Here is a 19124-nt window from a genome sequence, read left to right on the forward strand (position 1 = left end):
AAGTGAATGTCACATAGATAACAAAGTGGCTTCATTATCGAACTATCACTCGTTAATAGGTAAGGTTTATCACTAATGTTTAGGGATGATAAAAAAATCTTAATTTGATAGTAGTATATCGTTCCATCAAGACCTGTTTCAATTTTTTTAAAACATAAATTGGGCGGAGCAGGTTATGTTAATTTTTAATATAAGCTGAGTCGGGCGAAAAATTCATTGGCACCTAACCGATCTATATATAATGTACATATTTTAATTTTATTTTATATATAAAATTTTTAAGATAACAGTCTCCCTCCTCCAGTCCAGAGAGCCGCCGAAGCCGAATCTCTTCCTCTTTTGTTATCTTCTTCTTCCAGTCTTCCTCTTCCTCTTCGTCTTTGTTCTGCAGCACAGAGCCCGCGCCCCTTGTGGTCTTCCTTCCCTCTTCCAGTCTTCGCCGCATCTGCTTTCAGTTTTCCTCTCCCTCTTCCATTCCCCGCGCATGGTGTTCCTCTTGCTCCTAGCTGGACAGGCATTCGTCTCCGCGCTCTGTCTCTGCTCAAGTTGTCCTCTTCGGTTTTCCACCTGTCTCATATTGGGAGCCAGCCATGGCGATCTTTACGCTTCCCTTGGTCATTTCTGTTCTCAAGCCTCATGCAATTGACCTCGCTCTCCTCCGTGCGCGGAAGTTAAACCCTGGCTGGCTGTGTAAGCCACTGCTGAGCCTCCGGAACTTCAACGGAGCATCTGTCTCTGCCATTAGTACCTCCGCAATTCAAGAGCATTCGTCAACTGACCCTAACAGGGGGCCTCAAAAAGCCTCTGTTCACACCTTTCAACAAGCAATTCAGCGGCTCCAGGTTTTCTCTTAAAAGAACAAAATGTTCTCCGTTACCCCACTTATAAATTCTCTCTTTTCTTCTTTACTTGAAAATTCTAAATTCCTTCTAACATTATCAATTTCTCTTCTTAACTATATATTTTAATCTTGATATTTAATTATTTTGCAGGAATATTGGGCTTCTGTTGGATGTGCTGTTATGCAATGCAGCAACACAGAGGTTTTTTTAGTTGCTGTTTTGATATATATACACATTTACTTTCAGTCGGGGGGAAGTAGAAATCTTTATATGTTGGTTGAAGAAATTCCATCCCATTGGGAAGTTCTAGAGCATTCCTCTACTGACCCCTGTTAGGTTTAGTTGCTATTTTGATATATGTACACATATAAAGATTTCTACTTTTCGGATTGTGAAAATCTGATTGCTGCACTTATGATCGTCAAATTCTTATCTTTTTAAATTATTGGCTACAATGAGCAGGTTGGAGCAGGGACAATGAATCCTCTGACATTTTTAAGGGTCCTTGGACCAGAACCGTGGAATGTAGCGTAAGTTTGGACTTTGAAAGTAAAACCTTGACAGTGTGAAATGAGAATCTTCTATACCCTGCCTTTGTGTGTTTTATGCCTTTTCAAGGCAAAAGGAAGTAATCTTTCACCTGTATCTACTGAGGCATCAACTCCAACAAATTAAGAAACTGGGGGTCCTGAAGTGAAATGGTGCTGCATGTTTTGATTAATCAGTGTTTGATGATCAATTTGGAGAAGTCTTGCCTGTTTTTTTCCCTTTAATTCCCTTTTAGTAATCTGTTATAGTTTGCACTTTGGATTTCTTGCATGGAGTTTCAAATTGAATCCTCTACGAAGTTTTGAAACATCATCTATTTACCGGTAGCTTCTGCCATTGCTTTTGTTCCAAAGAAAGTGCTAATGATAGTTTTTGAAGTTTTTTGCTATCTGGGTGCTAACTTACTGTTTTGTATGGAAGGTATGTGGAGCCTAGCATACGTCCTGATGATAGTCGGTATGGGGAAAATCCAAACAGACTTCAAAGGCACACTCAATTTCAGGTTTATTCTCGTTTATTATATTGATTGAATTGTCATAGATTATGATAAACTTTATTAGGTGGGACCAGTAAATAATTTACACAGCTCCCGCAGGACTTATTATTGTTCTTTTGTTGTCTGAGTTAATTTTTAGGTTATATTGAAACCTGATCCTGGAAATTCACAGGACCTCTTCATCCGTAGCCTTTCTGCTTTAGGTACTATTCAATTGTTTCTTTTTCCGATAAATGCTCAAATAAGTAACGATCTGTTTCAATTATCATAGTTCTGTTTTCTTCTATAATGTATTGTGAAAGAAACAAGAAAAATGCATTCATCATCGTTCACTTGACTTGGGTTGGCCGATTTATTAAGTGAGCAAAAAGTGCTATCTACTTTCTTAATGGGGCTCTAGATTCTGAGAACTTATCTTTACTATCTTTTCTATAATCGTCAATTGGTATATAAGTAAAGTTTCTACCATTTTGTTTCTCCAACTACAGTTTCCTGTTTTCTTTCTATCTAACAAACTTTTTTCAGGTATTGATGTGCGTGAACATGATATACGATTTGTGGAGGACAATTGGGAAAGCCCGGTATTGCATTGTTTATATCATTTAAACTTGTTCTTTATCCCCATGTTGAAAAGGTTATGTAATCTGTTATGGGAGAACTTATAGAGAAATGAAGAGTTCACTTCATAATGAACACATTAACTATGATGCATAAGTGATGAGAATGGATTACACTCTGAATTTCTAAATAGATTAGGAATTCTATTTCTAGCTAAGCTACAATTTGTTGTAGCAGTAAGATAAGGTATTTAATATCTTTAAGTTTTGTTTATGCTTTGAATTCTTTCAAGTTATAAATTTTCTATTAAGATTCATTTTTTTTTATAAGTAAAGAAGTATTATTATAATCAAAAGTATTTCAAAAAAATTATAATCGAAGAAAGAAGATATACGACATTGAGGATAAGACATCCTCTAAATGATCTCCTTAAAATTGGAGGAAAAGAGAAAGAAAAGAAACATAAAATCAATGCAAAATTGCCTTCTGTTTTCTCTGCAACTTAGATAAAGAGATGTCTCTAAAAAAGTTACTTGGATTGGCTCATAAACAAGCTAGAGTAATCATTTCTATCCCAAGTAACTAGGGAGGCATATATTGATCCTTGAAAATTCTATCATAGTGCTCCTAAAAACCATAACACCTACAGACCAGGAAAATGGCACCTCATGTAGAATCCTCATTTCCTTCCTCATCCCATCTCCTTTAAGAGATGATCTCAGGAAATGTTTAGTTTGCGTTAGGCCAAAAGGTTCCAAAAAGCTAAGTCTATATCTCCCAAGCCACTTCACGGTGAAGAAAGAGGTGGTCATGATATTAATTTAACCCAAAACACATCACATATAATAAATCCAATTATTCAATAGAAGTATTTTGAAAATTTTCTGATATTTTTGTTATGTTATGCAACCAAAATTTAAGTACAATGGTTAAGACTTCTTAATAGGTTTACCTAAAATTCCTAAGTGAGCAAAGGAATCCTTGTTTATCCTATATTAATTAATATAAAAGTAAAAAGTTCCTTTAACCAGAATCTCAAAATTTTGTGTCCAAACAAGTCCTAGACCACTGCCAGTAACCTTGCTCATGGTTCATGACTTAGAAGACTGAAGAAGAGAAAGGAAGAGAGGAAAGTCGAAGAGAAGAGAGAGAGGGAAATTTGAATAAAATTTGAATTTGAATATTTCTTGTGCTTTTTCACTTCTGGAGGGTCGAATATATAGGCCAGGGGAAGGGGAGGTGCGCCTTGTCTTGTCATATGCTGGTTACAACATAAGAAACAAACTGTGTTTCGTGAATTGCCTATCTACCCTTTTTCTTTACAATTATTTCCCAATTTACCCTTTTTCCTTTGATAAACCTTAAGTGGTTTTCTTACAATACCCTCCCCTCGAATAACAAGCTTATCCTTAAGGTTGAGATGAAAAATTGTTGATGAATGTATTCATAGTCTTCCAAAGTGCAATTGTTTGATTAAGTTCTTTCCCAAAAGATAAGGTCCTGATCCACTTTGTGATCTCCACGAAGAATGGTTCTTCGTTGCAACACTTGCTTCGGTTGGACACTCACTACTTCGTCCCAGTTGCTAGTTGGTAAGTCTTCCACCTAAATTTCGCCGCCAACAATATACTTCTTTAACTGGGACACATGAAAGACCGAGTGGATACGAGAGGCTGATGGTAATTTGAGCCTATACGCCAGTGGTCCGACCTTCTGTGTTACTTCAAAAGGACCATAGATTCTGGGTGAGAGTTTAGAGCCTTTACTACGTCTTACCGATCATTGCTTAAATGGTTGAAGCCTGAGTAACACCAGGTTGTGTTCTTTGTAACCTCTTTCATTTTGATGAGCGTCAACATACTGTTTGATCCGGAGTTGAGCCTTCAAAATATGTTGCTTAATTGTTCAATTGGTTTCATCTCTATATGCTACAATCTTCCACCAATTGTGAGGCAGAGTGAGGGTCAACACTATCCAATAAACATGGAAGAGTGTATCCATATAGTGCTTGGAAGAGGGTCATTTTCATACTGGAGTAGTAAGAAGAGTTCTACCACTATTTAACAGCAGGTAGCCACTTTGCCCATGTTTTAGATTGTTGATGACCCATGCACGTGAGATATATTTCTAGGCATTAATTAAGTCTCTCTGTTTAGTTGTTTGTAGTGCCCATAGCCTTCATTAACTCTCTCTAGAAAAGGCTAGTGAACACTTTATCTCTATCCGAGGCCAGAACCTGTGGAATTTCATGTAGCTGGTGGATGGTCTCCATGTTTAGTGGAGCTACCTCTTGAGCTGTGAAGGGGTAGTGTAGGGGTATGAAGTGTCCATATTTAGTGAAGTGGTCTATGACCACCAGTATGGTGTCTTTGCCTTTGGGAGTTGGTCGATGAAATTCATGGACACGTGAGTCCATGCTTTAGATGGAATTGGTGGTGGTTGCAGGAGTCTAAGAAGTGGGACATTCTCGGCTTTACAATGTTGAAAAATGTCACAACATTGTACATATTGAGTAACTTGGTTCTTCATATCTAACATATAGAAATGCTGTTTAGCTCTCTCATAGGTGGATCTAATTCTCGAGTGACCTCCAACAGCTGAGTTGTGGCATTGATGTAGTAATCTGATTTTCAATTTGTTATTAGCTCCAATTAACAACCTGCCTTTGTAACAGATGAATCTGTATCGTAGACTAAACGGAGGCTTGCTCTCAGTATTTACCAGAAGTTCCTCATAGTGGCTGAATAAAGGAATCATTGATATAGCTGTTTAGTACTTCAGAAATTCATGTAGGAGTTGATGTGGTGACAATGTATAGGACCTCAGCTGCAGTAATCATTTGTTCTCTTCTTGAGAGGGCATCTATAGTAGAGTTGGGAACCCTGACCTATATTGAATGGTGTAGTTAACTTTTAACAATTTCATTATGCCTTTTTGTTAAATCATGCAGGACACCCTCTGATCCAGAAGATATTTCAGGCTGTTTTTGGCCTACCTTGATGACAAATTGAGTTTCCTCCAAATAATGCTGCCACTGACTTTCTGCATATAACATAGTCATGAGTTGTATCTCGTGCACCGACTTCGATTGATCTCTAGGACTCAATGCCTTGCTAATGAAGGCTATGAGTCTTTCTTCTTGCATAAGAGCTACTCCACTCCATTTGTCACTTGCATCAGACTCCATAGTAAAAGAGTCTCCAAATTTTGGCAGTCTCAACATTAGGTTGGAGGTCATGACGGATTTTAGTTGCTGGAAAGCTGGGTTAGACTCAGAACTCTACTAGAACGCCCCTTTTTTAGTAAGTTCGTGAGTGGCTTTGTTATAATGCCATTGTGTCGAATGAATTTGCAGCGTACCTTGTCAAGCCCAAAAATACTTTGAGAACTTTCAAGGTTTTTAGTGGCCGCCAACTAACAAAAGCTTTTGTCTTTCTTGGGTTTGTCTTTACTCTTTACTAGGAGATTATATGACCTAAATATTCCACTTCATTTTGGAGGAAACAACATTTGGATTGCTTGACATACGGTTTATGGTCCCTTAACAGTTTTAGTGCATCTTCCAATTTCTTGTAGTGCTCTTGCTCATTATAGCTGTAAACTAAGATGTCATCAAAGAAGATTAGGGCAAATTTCCAGAGAAAAGCTCTGAATACATGGTTCATGAAAGCCTAAAAAGTCATTGGGGCATTGGTGAGGCCGAAAGGCATCACCCTGAATTCATAGTGGTCTTGGTGCATTCTGAAGACTATTTTCTTAATATCCTATTCCCTCACCTGTATTTGTTGATAGCTAGCTTTGAGGTCCAACTTGGAGAAGATCACAGCCCCATGTACTTCATCCAATATATCATCATTGATGGGCACAGGGAACTTATCCTTCATTACGAGGGAATCAAGTTCCCTGTAATCAATACAGAATCCCTAAGATCTATCATTCTTTTTGACTATTTAAACAGGAGACGACAATGGTCTGTGGCTGGGTTGGATGATGGATTCTTCCAACATTTTTAAACTTGTCTTTCTATCTCTTTCTTCTGGTGAAAAGAGTATGGGTAGGGACATATATTCACTGTCATCCCTACTTGAGTCAAGGATATGGTATGATCAAAAGCCCTCGGTGGGGCCAGGCCTTGAGGCTCTTCAAAGGCACCTTTGCTGTGATTCAGCAGTCTAATGCTTCATTTAAATTCTTTGTGGCAATGTCCATTGACTCTATCACCATCACCAGAAAGACTGCCCTCATTCAATGGATTGCTTGTGCTTCAATTGTGCAATTCATGTTGGACAATTTTCCACTTGTATCACCTCATTCAAGAACTATTAACAAGTCACCATACCTAAAACTTTGTAGTGGCATGGACAAAATCAAATAATTCAATGTTGCTGTTGATCTTCTAATCATTGGCTATCTTCACTAAAGAAATTATGAAGCAATTTTGAGGGAAGTTTTTCCTCTATTTTTTGCTTACTTTTTCCAGTTCTAAAGGAGCATATTTATACACAAATGAATAACAGCTTTTCTGCAGGAGAGTCAGATTTTTTAGATAAGGGAATATTTAGAATTGGTGTAGGTGACACATCACCAATTTTGTTATTATCCTTTCTACGACATACAAGAAAGGACAAGGGAGATGACAGCTGTTTTCCTTCTAGAATAATAGCTATTTTCTACATTTTCTACACTCCCCCTCAATCTAATTTACATAAATGTTGTGTAAACCTAGATTGAATATAATATTTTCAAATACATGTTTAGGAAGAGTTTTGGTTAGTATATCAGCAACTTGTCAATCTGTGGGAACATGAATGATGTCTATAACATTGTTTTCGATCTTCTCTCTGATGAAATGCCGGTCTATCTCCACATACTTTGTCCTACCATGATGGACTGGATTCTTTGCCATTCGGATAGTTGACTGATTATCACACCATACTTTTATGGGCACTCCTGGAGTCAGGTTTAGCTTTGACAATACTCTCTTTAACTAGACACCTTCACATATACCATGGGCAAGAGCTCTGAATTCAGATTCTGCACTACTCCGTGATACCACTGATTGCTTCTTACTTCGTCATGTAACAAGGTTACCCCAGACGTAGGTGCAGTACCCTGAGGTTGACCTCCTATCACTGACTGAACCAGCCCAATCAGCATCTGTATAAACTCCTATCTCCATGTTTGTGTTCTTTTGGAAAAATAGGCCATATCCTAATGTTTTCTTTAGATACCTGAGAATCCTGTACACAGCTCCTATGTGTGTGTCAGTTGGTTGACTCATAAATTGGCTCATTGTGCTGACTGCAAAACTTATATCTGGTCTTGTATGTGCCAATATATGAGCTTCCCAACTAACCTCTGATAGCTCTCCTTATCAGTCAACTTGTCACCCTCGCTCTTGCCAAGTTTCACAGTAGAATTCATGGGTGTGTTTGCAGGCTTGCAGCCGAGCATTCCGGTCTCTTTTAAGAGATCAAGTACATATTTCCGTTGAGCCACGAAAATTCTCTCTTTGATCGTGCAATCTCTATGTCTAGAAAATATCTGGGTATCCCTAGGTCTTTTATCTTAAATTCTTTAGGCAGGAACTCTTTAAATTTCTGAATTTCTTCACCATTGTCCCCTGTAATTATAATATCGTCAACATAAACTATTAAGATAGACTTCTTACTCGAGTCGTAGTGTTTGACAAATAAAGTGTGATATGACTGACACTGATCATATCCCACTTGCTTGACAGCTTTTGTGAATCTTCCAAATCATGTCCTTGGAGACTGTTTGAGTCCATAAAGTGCCTTTCTGAGTCTGTATACCTTATGAGAGTTGTCGTTTGTATCAAAACTTAGAGGGATGTTCATGTACACTTTCTCCTCCAAGTCTCCGTTAAGGAAAACATTCTTCACATCTAATTGGAACGAGGGCCAGTTTAGATTTATTGCAAGAGAAAACAAGATCCGTATTGTGTTGTGCTTGGCTTTAGGAGCGAAAGTCTTTTGATAGTCTATTCCATACGATTGTGTGAACCCCTTTGCCACGAGACGGGTTTTGTGTCTGTCTATACTGCCATCAGGATTATATTTAGTTGTGAAAACCCATTTATATCCTACCTGGCACTTGTCAGGAGACAACTCTGTCAATTCCCAAGTCCCATTTTTTTCAAGAGCTCTCATTTCTTCCTGGATAGCTGTTCGCCATTCTGGAATTCTGAGTGCCTCATGAACTGTCTTGAGCTCAGGTGAGCTCTTATCTAGTTTGCTTACAAAAGTATGATATTCTGTAGACAGATTACCAAGTGACAAATAATCCTGTATGGGGTGGTTAGTATAGAATCTGGTTCTTTTTTCTCAAGGCAATAGGTAAATCATAATCAGTAGTAACAGTTTTACCAGTCGGATCCAGGATGGGCGGAGGCGGAGTCGAGTCATGGCAGAGCTCAAACCCTGCTGGAACACTACCTTTTTGGGCCTTGTTCCTCCTAGTGTAGACACGTAACTCCTTTGTTGTAGGTAATGTACTTTCTGGCTTGGGCTCATTTTGTGTCGGTAATATCTGGTGTGTGTGGACAAGTAGTGACGAAATAATAGCTTCCCAAATGTGACATTCTTGAGTATGTTTCTCCCTCTGAATGTCGCTTTTGAGACAAAGTGGTTTATGTTCAAAAAATGTGACATTCATGGTGTGATAGAATCGACGAGTATCCGAAAAAAAGCATTTATATCCTTTTTGATGAGGAGAATAACCCACAAAATGCACTTAAGGGCTCTGGGATCAAGTTTACCTCGAAGGTGTGAGTGAACATGAACATATGCAGAGCAGCGAAAGACCCTTAGTGGTAGGGAATATAGGATATGGGAATGTGGAAAGGATTCTGAGAGAAGATTAAATGGGGTTTGGTACTTGAGGACTTGGGAAGACATTCTGTTTATCAAGTAAGTGGCTGTGAGTAAGGCTTTCCCCCAAAAATATTTTGGTACATTCATAGCAAATATAATGGACCAGGTGACTTCCAAAATGTGTCTATTTTTTCTCTCAGCAATACCATTCTGCTGAGGGGAATAAACACATGAACTCTGATGAATTATACAATTTTCAGCAAAATAACTATTAAGTGTTGATGTAAAGTACTCACATGCATTATCAGATCTAACACTTGTATTGTTGTGTCAAATTGAGTTTTGATCATTTTGTGAAAATGTTGAAATATGGCTCCTACTTTTGACTTCCCTTTCATAAGAAATACCCAAGTGATTCTTGTGTCATCATCAATGAAGAATACAAACTACTTATTTCCGAATATGTCAGTGAGGCGGGAAGGTCCCCAAACATCACTATGAGTTAAGGAAAATGGTTTAGATAACGTATATTTGAGACTAGGAAAAGTATTCCGAACATACTTAGAAAGTTAATAGGTTTCACATCGATATAATAAAGGGTCTTTATTAGTGAACAATGACGGAAATATTTTATTTAAATACAAAAAATTTGGATGTCCCAAGTGGGAATGTCATAACATGGTTTCATGGTCACAAATATTACTAACAGAAATAAAACCAGTACATACTACATTTGGAGCTTGTCTACTAGAAGGTTCAGCACGGAGGAGGTAGAGTCCGGTATGCACTCTAGCACTGTCAATTATCTTTCCCGAGTCCGAGTCCTGAAATTCATATAAATTTTAACCAAATTTAGCAATACAGTTGAGATCAATAGTCAGTTTCCGAATTGATAGTAAATTATATGCTAAATTTACAATAAAGAAAACCGATTCCAGAACAATTGAGAGTGACACGACAACTGAGCCAATACCAACCACTCTAGATACAGTTCCATCCGCAACCCTAATGGTGAAATACTCACTGCAAGGACGGTAATCTTTAAACAGAGAAATTTTACCAGTCATGTGATCGGTTGTACCAGAATAAACTATCCATGCTTGTTCATCTGTAGAACATGCTATAAAACATAGTAACTGAGGATTATTACCTTTTTGAGTGACTGTTATATTAGTTGAACCTTGGGACAACAATTTTTGAATAGTTTTTTAGAAAATATCAAGTTGCCCTGGGGTAAAATGGTCCTTTCCAGAACTTGAAGCAGACGCAGACCTTTCTTCATTTGTTGCTGCGACTACAACTGCGTTACTTCGCGATTCTGTGGAGCTTTCGGATTTCAGAGGACAATGGTCGGCTGGCTTGTCATGAAGTCGCCAGCAACGGTCGCGTACGTGGCCGGGCTTTTTGCAGTAATCACAAAATGGTCTGCCCTTTCTCCCACGACTCTCGTAATGCGTCATTAGAGCCGACACCTGCTACAACACGGCCCTCACCCATCATAATTTTCTTCTGGTTCTCCTCTCTTCTGACTTCTGAGAAGGCTTCGCGAATGCTGGGCAGAGGCTTCTGACCTAGAATGCGTCCTCTTACATTGTCAAGGTAGGGATTTAGACCCAGCAGAAATTTAAACATCCTCTTTCTGGTAAGTTCTGGCATCTTCAGGGGAGACCCATTTCAGCTCTTCAAATGCGTCAAGTTGCTGCCAACTTCGCGTAAGAATATTGTAATATTGTGTCACGGTGGAGTCGCCCTGGTGGAGGTCGTTGAGGACTGTTTCCACTTCAAACACAACTGCGGTATTGTCTTTGGAGGAATAAAATTCCTTGACAGAAGTTCAAATGTCATGAGCAGTTTTGTATAGGAAGAAATTTTCTATTATTTCCGACGTCATTGAGGCGACGAGCCAAGACATGACGAGGCTGTTCTCCATTTTCCATGTCTTCGCGTTTGGATAAGTGGCGAGTGGTGGTGGTGCTTCTCCGTTGATATATTCCTCTTTACCCTTGTCCCGGATAAAAAGCAGCACAGAAGAGGACCACTGTAGATAGTTGTTTTCAGTTAGCTTATGGCCTGTAATCTGTGAAGAGGCTTGCTCTCCAAGGCCATGCGTGACTGCTGAAGAAAGGAGAGGTCCTGAATATACCTCAGGTGAAGATGAGGACGACGTACCTCCAGAAGCCATAACACTTATTATATTATGCTAGAACAGGGGTAGTTGAATGCGGAATTAGAGCCGAAGAAGCTCTAATACCATAAAGAAATTATGAAGCTATTTTGAGAGAAGTTTTCCTCTATTTTTTGCTTACTTTTTCCAACTCCAAAGGAGTATATTTATACACAAATGAATAACAACTTTTCTGCAGGAGAGCAAGATTTGATGGGGTAAGGGAATATTCAGAATTGATATAGGTGACATCACCAATTTGTTATTCTCTTTTTTACGGTACACAAGAAAGGACAAAGGAGATGACAGCTGTTTTCCTTCTAAAATAACAACTATTTTCTACATTTTCTACAATCACCATTAATGATTTTTCATCTACCACTTTATTCTTAACCCATCTAGCAGCACTCTCATCTAGAAATGAATGTGAGTTGCCGATATCTAGCAGGACTAGAACATCATGTCCTCCCAGAGTTCCTCTGATTTTCAACGTGCTCTGGCAGCAATGCCTTCTATGGCCTGAATGGAAAGTGTACCTGACAAGTTGGTGTATGCCATAGAATTTGAGAATTGCTGCCAGAGAACCATGGGAAATGGTTTGTGACTTAGAGGACTGGAAAAGAGAAAAAAAGAGAGAAAAGTCAAAGAGAAGAGAGAGGGAAATTTGAATAGAATTTGAATTTGAATATTTCTTGTGTTTTTTCACTTTTGAGGGCTGAATATATAGGCCAAGGGAAGGTGGAGGAGTGCCTTGTCTGTTAGGTGCGTCTGCTAGTTACAACAAAAAAAAAAAAACAGATTCAAAACAAACTGTGTTTGGTGAATTATCTATCTATGCTTTTCCTTTACAATTATTTCCCAATTTGCCATTTTCCTTTGGTAATCCTTACATGGTTTCCTTACAACCACCTGAAAGAAAAGAAAACAAAACCAGACATCATAGAGACCATACTGAAGACGGTTGGCACCTCAAATGACCAACAGCCAGTGGGAGGTGATTGTCACTGTTACAACTACTGCCCTTGGCCCAGATTAGTCTTTCTCTCGATCTAGAACCCCAAAAATCATTGGAAACTGTGCAAGTTGCTAACACAAATTGGCATCCGCTGGACCAAGAAACTTCGCATCCAGCCCAATTTGTAGCCTCTATCATCAGACTAGTAAAACTGAAGTAGGGCTCGAAGAGCCTAATTTGGAATAAAATTTCTATTAAAGAATTTTTTGTTTGTATTATTTTTATTATTATTTGGTATGTTTAATTTTCTTAGCCTATTTACGTAGACCTTAAGTTATTAGAAACTTGGGGCTATATAGCTAGATATTAAGTTATATAAGCTATTAATTTCCTTATCAATTATTTTAATATTTTACTTATTAATTTTAACTAATGGCTATAGAAAAACTATAACTATCAACAACAAAAATGGAATGATGATGAAGTAAGAACTCTTGCTTTCGTGTTTTGTTCCTTGTTATTTTTCTGTCTTCATTCTTTTAGTTATTGTTATGTTTAATCTAGTCCATTTAGTACTTCAGTCTAATTCTTTTTATATTTCTCACCTTAATCTCCAATTTTATTTAGAGTATCTTTATTCTTCTATTTCGCACCTAAATTCCTTGATGTAAAATGGATAGTTTTGCCTTGCCTAAAGAGGTTATTTGCGATTCTTTTAAATGAAAAAGTATTGTACTATTTTGGAGTCTATGTCAAGAAACCATTTAGGGTTTAGTGTAATAGGGGGGTAAAATAGGAAATTCACTCACCAAAGGGCAAATTGGTAAAATCATAGAACTAGTTAGGTTAGGGTTGACAAACCCTAAACAACTTATCAGCATCTCGTAGCCGGCACTTGAGTCATCGCCATCGCCTCTCGTGGCACCGTTGCAACGCGTAACGACCACCTAATTCCGTCTGTTGATCTCACTACTTTTTATTGTATTTTTGCCTAAAAGGCTGTTCTTCATTTGTTGTAATCATCATCGAGAAATAATAAAAATTTACCTCTCTATTCTCTTCTTGACTTTGGTCTCTTCTTCCCCTTCTTCATTTTCTTCAGATCAGACAACCATGTTAAAGGCTTCTGATGAGGTGGTATCAGAGCCCGAATTGGTCGAATTCTACGCCAGTATTGCCATACAAACTCGGTTCAAAGAGAAAGCCGCAATTGTAGAACCGGAGAATCCCAGAACAATCACTGCGAAGGAGATCGTCCTAAAACTCTCTGTGTTCATGGACGAAATGAACGAATTCCGCCACGAAACACAATGGTAGCTCACATCAATCCTAGATCTGCTCCACAGCGGCTCCGATGACCGGGCCGAAGAAAACTCAGTGCGCCTTGTGGTCGAGATTCACAAGAACGGAGGCCTCTTGCCTCTCCCGAATGGCACGCTTATAGAAGTGAGAAAATCCAGGTTAGAGTTTCCTTTTGTACCTGATTTGACTGAGAAAAACCAGACCGAACTGGCAAAAGAAATATATCGGGCTGAACTGGTTTGAATCCACCTGAACTGACCCGGTCCGACCCGAACCAACTGACCCCAACTGGCCCAGAACCAACCCGACCTGGTTTGAGTTGGATTAGGCACATTGGACCGGCCACAACAAGGAACCGACCTGGTTTGACCCACAATTTTGCACTTTCTAGGGTGGAAATTCCTTTTTTCGAAGGCGCAAACCCTTGCGGGTTGGGTTCGAAGATATGAAAACACTTTATGATCCACAACACTCTTAATGAGTAAAAGGTGAGATTGCGTCAGTATATTTGGGATAAGCCACCGAAATATGGTATCGTGGTTGCCTAGCTAAAGTTGATATCCTGAATTGAGAATATTTTGTAGAAGAACTCTATCGGCGATTCGGAGCACCCTCACGGAAAAATTTCGTAGAGAAGTTCACTAAACTATCCTAAATAGGTAATGTTTTTGATTATTTAGAACAAGCTATGAACGCTTAATCAAACATTTGAATAGGTCTTGCTTCATGAACAATATGTGATAGAATTGTCCCGAAATTCATATCTTACTAGTAAAGTTGAAGTTTTTAAAACAAGAAATTATGACCCACCGCTCCAAAGGGATACGAAAACTAGAAGAGTAATGAGTTCTTGTTATGAGTGTGGAGAATGGTACTTTCCGATACTAAATAAGGAATCATGAAGAAGAGTAACTCTACCACCTAAAGAAAACATGATCCTAGAAAGACTCAGTCCTAGCTTTTCCCAAATGAACATGTAAGCAAGCCACTCAAAGTCTACTATAGGAAGAAGGGTAAAATAGGGAAAAGTTCGATTTTTATAGAGGTAAATTAGTTTTTTACTTGTTAACAAATTGCAGTTGGGTGATAGGGACTTGTACCCATTCGTCTATAAGCCACTCATGGCTGTTGCAACCGCGCCTAAAGGTTAGATGCTCCTCTTCTGCCAACCTAGCCTATGAATAAGTGGCTTGATCTGAATGAATAATCAAAGAAAATTTCATTCAGAATCGATCTCTCTCTCTCTCTCTCTCTCTCGACTTTCTCTTTTCTCTGTTTTCCTTTCCCAATCCAAGTCAGACCATGATTAAGGTCGTAGACAGAATGGTACCAGAGCCATTAGAGCTGATGGAGACTTATGCTTCAATCGCCTCACGTACCATGCCCAAAGGAAAAGCTGTGATGGTCGAATCGCCTAAAGCCTTATCTACTAACGCGATTGTGAAAGAGGTCGACCAAAAGTTGTTTGACTTCATGATAGAGATGTATGAAGCGCAGTGACAATCTTGACATCAGCTTAACCAAATCGTGGAGCTTTTATGGGGCGATGCTAAAATTAATAAGGTGTTGTATTAGTCTGCACAACCGACACTACTGAACGTCGGGCGAAGAGGAGTCCTCTCCTCCATGTTTCCACACGGTCGCAACCTGAACGACAAACCGTTGGCAGCACGCAATTGACCCAGACCAAATTCCCCTGCTTCTCTACCAAAAGTGGAAATTCTGCTGTTTGAGGAATAAATCCCCGAGCCTAGATAAAAAGATGTGACAAGTATTTTCTAGTACACGACATACCCGACAAGTAAAAAGTGGAAGTGACATTCCTTTTCCTCGATGAAGTGGTGGATGTTTGTATAAAGGGTGGCGGCAAAGAATGATGAGTTGGAGTGGCAGTATTTTGTGGATGAACTTTGTTATAGGTTCGGTGGTGCCTCAAGGAAAAACTTTATAGAAAAATTCAACAAACTTGCACAAATCGAAACTATTTTAGAATATTAAGAATAGTTCGAGCATTTACGAGTTTTAATGAATGCTGGTAATTCTTTACTCTGTGGAGAAATTTTTTATCTCCAATTTTATCAGCAATCTCAATTTAGAATTGCAACCAATAATAAGATTGCGCAAACCCTGCACGCTCAATCAACTATTTGAACAAACCCTACTCGAAGAGCAATCTATAAAATAAATGTCCAAAAGCTCATATTTTATCGAGAGGACCACCTAACTTCCAGGAGGATCAGGAATGTCAAGAGCCCAAAATTATGAATGTATTCCCAAGAACATGGGGAGATAAATGGAGATTAAGAAATCAATGGCAGCCTGTTACACTCCTTGGACAAAGGTTTTGCTAGGTGAGTTAAGAATCAAATGGTAAGCAACAAACCACTTATGGTGATGGTCACAAAAGGCTAGCGAATTACTAACAACACTAAATGCTCAAAGGTTACCTGAGTGTTGCAAGGTTACAAGCTTTGCTACAACTTCCATGTGATTCAGTTAGGTGGGTATGACATGATATTGGGAGTTGATTGGATGAAACAGTTCAATCTAATGATATTCGACTTTCTCCAAGGCACTGTTAAGTTAATTGGACGATATCACATGGTACCCAAAGGGGGCAACAACTGTGGAAAATTATCCACCAACATGAAGGAGGCCGCCTCTTGAAAATGGGTGAAGTAAGAACACAACATTGAGGACCTTTTTTTTTGTCATGGAGGTCAAAACAAGAGTTTTGGCTATGAAGACCTCAAATGAGACACTAGGAGCCTTACTTGATCAATATAACCATCTCTTTTGGAAGCTTTGAGTCTTCCCTCCACCTAGTGATTTCCACCATGCCATAGCATTAATCAAAGAAGGGACAACGGTTAATATACGCGTTATAGGTACTCTCTCCTCCAAAAAAATGAAACAGAAAGACAAATATAGAAGATGCTGCAAGAATCAATCATTTGCCCTGACCATTGCCCATTCTCATCACTAGTCTTGTTAGTCAATAAGAAGGATGGAACCTAGAGATTCTATGTTGACTACAAGGAACTCAATTTCCTGACCATCAAAGATAAGTTCCCTATATCATCCATCATTGATGACTTGATAAATTACATGGAGCCTTTATATTTTCCAAGCTTGATCTTAGACCAGGGTATCATTAGATCTGCATTAAGGAAGAGGACACTCATAAAATAATCTTCCAAACACAATAGGGCCACTACGAGTTCAGGGTGATGCCGTTTGGTCTCATCAATCCCCCAACCACCTTTCATATCCTCATAAATCATGTCTTTAAGTCCATTTTTTGAAAGTTTGTCATTGTTGTCTTTGATGACATACTCATCTACAATACCAATGAACAAGAACGTTTTCACCAACTTGAAGATATCTCGAAATTATGATAGAGTAACAAACAATATACCAATCAATCCAAATGTTGTATTCTACAGACTGAAATAGAATATTTGAGATATATTACTTCACAGCAAGGGGTAAAAACAAAACCTAGGAAAATAGAGGCTATGGTCAACTGGCCACCCTCACAAACTTTAAGGACTCTCAAGGGATTTTTGAGACTACCAAGCTATTATTGGAGATTCATACGGAACTACAGGGTAATTGCCAAACCACTCACAAATCTGTTGAAGAAAGGAACATTTCAGTGAAACTTAGAGGCTGACCAAGCTTTTCAATACCTCAAAACTGTCATGACTTCCGGCCTAGTACTGAGATTGCTAAAATTCGGGGATGCATTCATTATGGAAACAGATGCTAGTGATAAAGGAATTGGAGTAGTGTTGATGCAAGAAAGCCAACCTATAGCCTTCATAGGCAAAGCCTTGAGTCCTTGGAACCAAACCAAATCTGTGTATGAAAAAGAACTTATGACCGTGCTATATGCAATAATCTATGGGGCCACTACTTGGAAGGGGTTTCATTGGTCATTAAGACAGACCAACGACAGCCTGAAATATCTACTGGACCAAAGAGTAATTTTTATGGTCCAACAGAAGGGCATAATGAAATTGTTAGGTTTGAATTACACTATCTAGTATAAGCAAGAGTCTTCCAATGCAGTCACGGATGCTCTATCTAGAAGAGAACATAAGGATCATACCATGGAGGCCCTCTATATTGTCACACCCACAACCTTTGTTTGGATGTTTCAGGTGCTCAAAAGTTACACCAATGACTCCTTTATTCAACAACTGTTTGTGGAATTAATGGTGTTCTCATAAAGTAAGCCACCAGTCTACAAATGGACTCCTCTGTTATAAAGGGAGGTTGGTTATAGGCGACAATGATGAGTTATAGAATCAACTCTTATATCAATGCCACAACTCTGCCATAGGACACTCAGGGATCAGGGCCACCTATGAGAGAGCCAAAGAACATTTTTATTGACCCAATGTGAAGGAACAAAATACTTAGTGGGTACGATAATGTGACACCAACCAATGATGCAAAGTTTAAAAGGTTCCAATTCTTGGACTTTCGTGTAACCTTCTCAAGCATGGACCCATATTATCAATGAGCTTCATCAAACAACTTCCCAAGTTTGAGGGTAAAGACACCATACTAGTGATAGTTGACCGATTCACTAAGTACAGTCATCTTGTTCCACCACACTACCCCTTCACGGCTCAAGAGGAAGCTCGTAGCTACATGGAAACCATTCAAAAGCTACATGGTATGGTCATAACATCTGATAGGGATACATTATTTACTAACCCTTTTGGAGGGAACTAATGAAAGCTGTTGGAATCCATCTACATTTCAGTACTGCCCGTGAGCCTCAAACTCATGGCCAAAGAGAGCGACTCAATCAATGTCTCGAGATATATTTCCGATGCATGGCCCATTACCAACCTAAAACATGGGGTGAATGACTCTCTATTACTGAGTAGTGGTAATAACACTTTCTGCCATACAAGTCTCAAGATAACATCCTTCCAAGCACTATACGGGTATGCTCCTCCACATTTGGATTATTTTCGACCCTTATCCAGCTTCTCCTTCAGTAGCGGCATTCCTTGCTGAACAAGGAAAAGCTCGAACGATTAAACAACAACTCTTGAAGGCTCAATTAAGAAATAAGTACTATGTAGCATATTTTTGAGGTACAAGATTGGGTATTGCTCAAACTGCATCTGTTCTAGTAGGATTTGATACGACAAGGAGGAGGATCCAATTATTACCTTGCTTCTACGGTCATTTCTAGATAGTACAAAAAGATTGGCCTTGTTGCATACAAGCTGTAGTTGCCCCCTTCCTTTCAAATCTACCCAGTTTTCAGTATATCGCAATTCAAGAAATACATCAAAGGCAAGAAAATGGTGGTTGAAGACTTACTCGCCAACACAGGTAAGCCATAATGAGCGTCAAACCACAACAAATATTGCAACACGGAACCATCCCGCGTGGAAAA

At 38.9% G+C, this 19124-nt stretch overlaps 1 protein-coding gene across 5 annotated transcripts in view; it reads left to right on the forward strand.

Annotated features, from left to right (window-relative positions):
* The first annotated feature begins 267 nt into the window (after window positions 1-267).
* Window positions 268-19124, forward strand: part of EDD1 (glycine-tRNA ligase) — a 79635-nt gene continuing 60778 nt past the window's right edge. For 2 of the 5 annotated variants that reach the window (XM_088219412.1, XM_088219413.1), the window contains exons 1-6: window positions 270-842; window positions 993-1043; window positions 1305-1372; window positions 1812-1893; window positions 2027-2090; window positions 2413-2468. In XM_088219412.1, coding sequence (XP_088075538.1) covers window positions 591-842; window positions 993-1043; window positions 1305-1372; window positions 1812-1893; window positions 2027-2090; window positions 2413-2468 — 573 coding nt within the window. In that variant the 5' untranslated portion in view covers window positions 270-590. Of the gene's footprint in view, window positions 843-992; window positions 1044-1304; window positions 1373-1811; window positions 1894-2026; window positions 2091-2412; window positions 2469-19124 lie in introns of all 5 variants that reach the window. The other 3 variants (XR_015818963.1, XM_088219415.1, XM_088219414.1) reach the window with 3 other exon arrangements.

Source organism: Carica papaya, chromosome 5, assembly GCF_054855325.1.
Source record: "Carica papaya isolate Zhongbai chromosome 5, ASM5485532v1, whole genome shotgun sequence".
NCBI classification, from domain to species: domain Eukaryota; kingdom Viridiplantae; phylum Streptophyta; class Magnoliopsida; order Brassicales; family Caricaceae; genus Carica; species Carica papaya.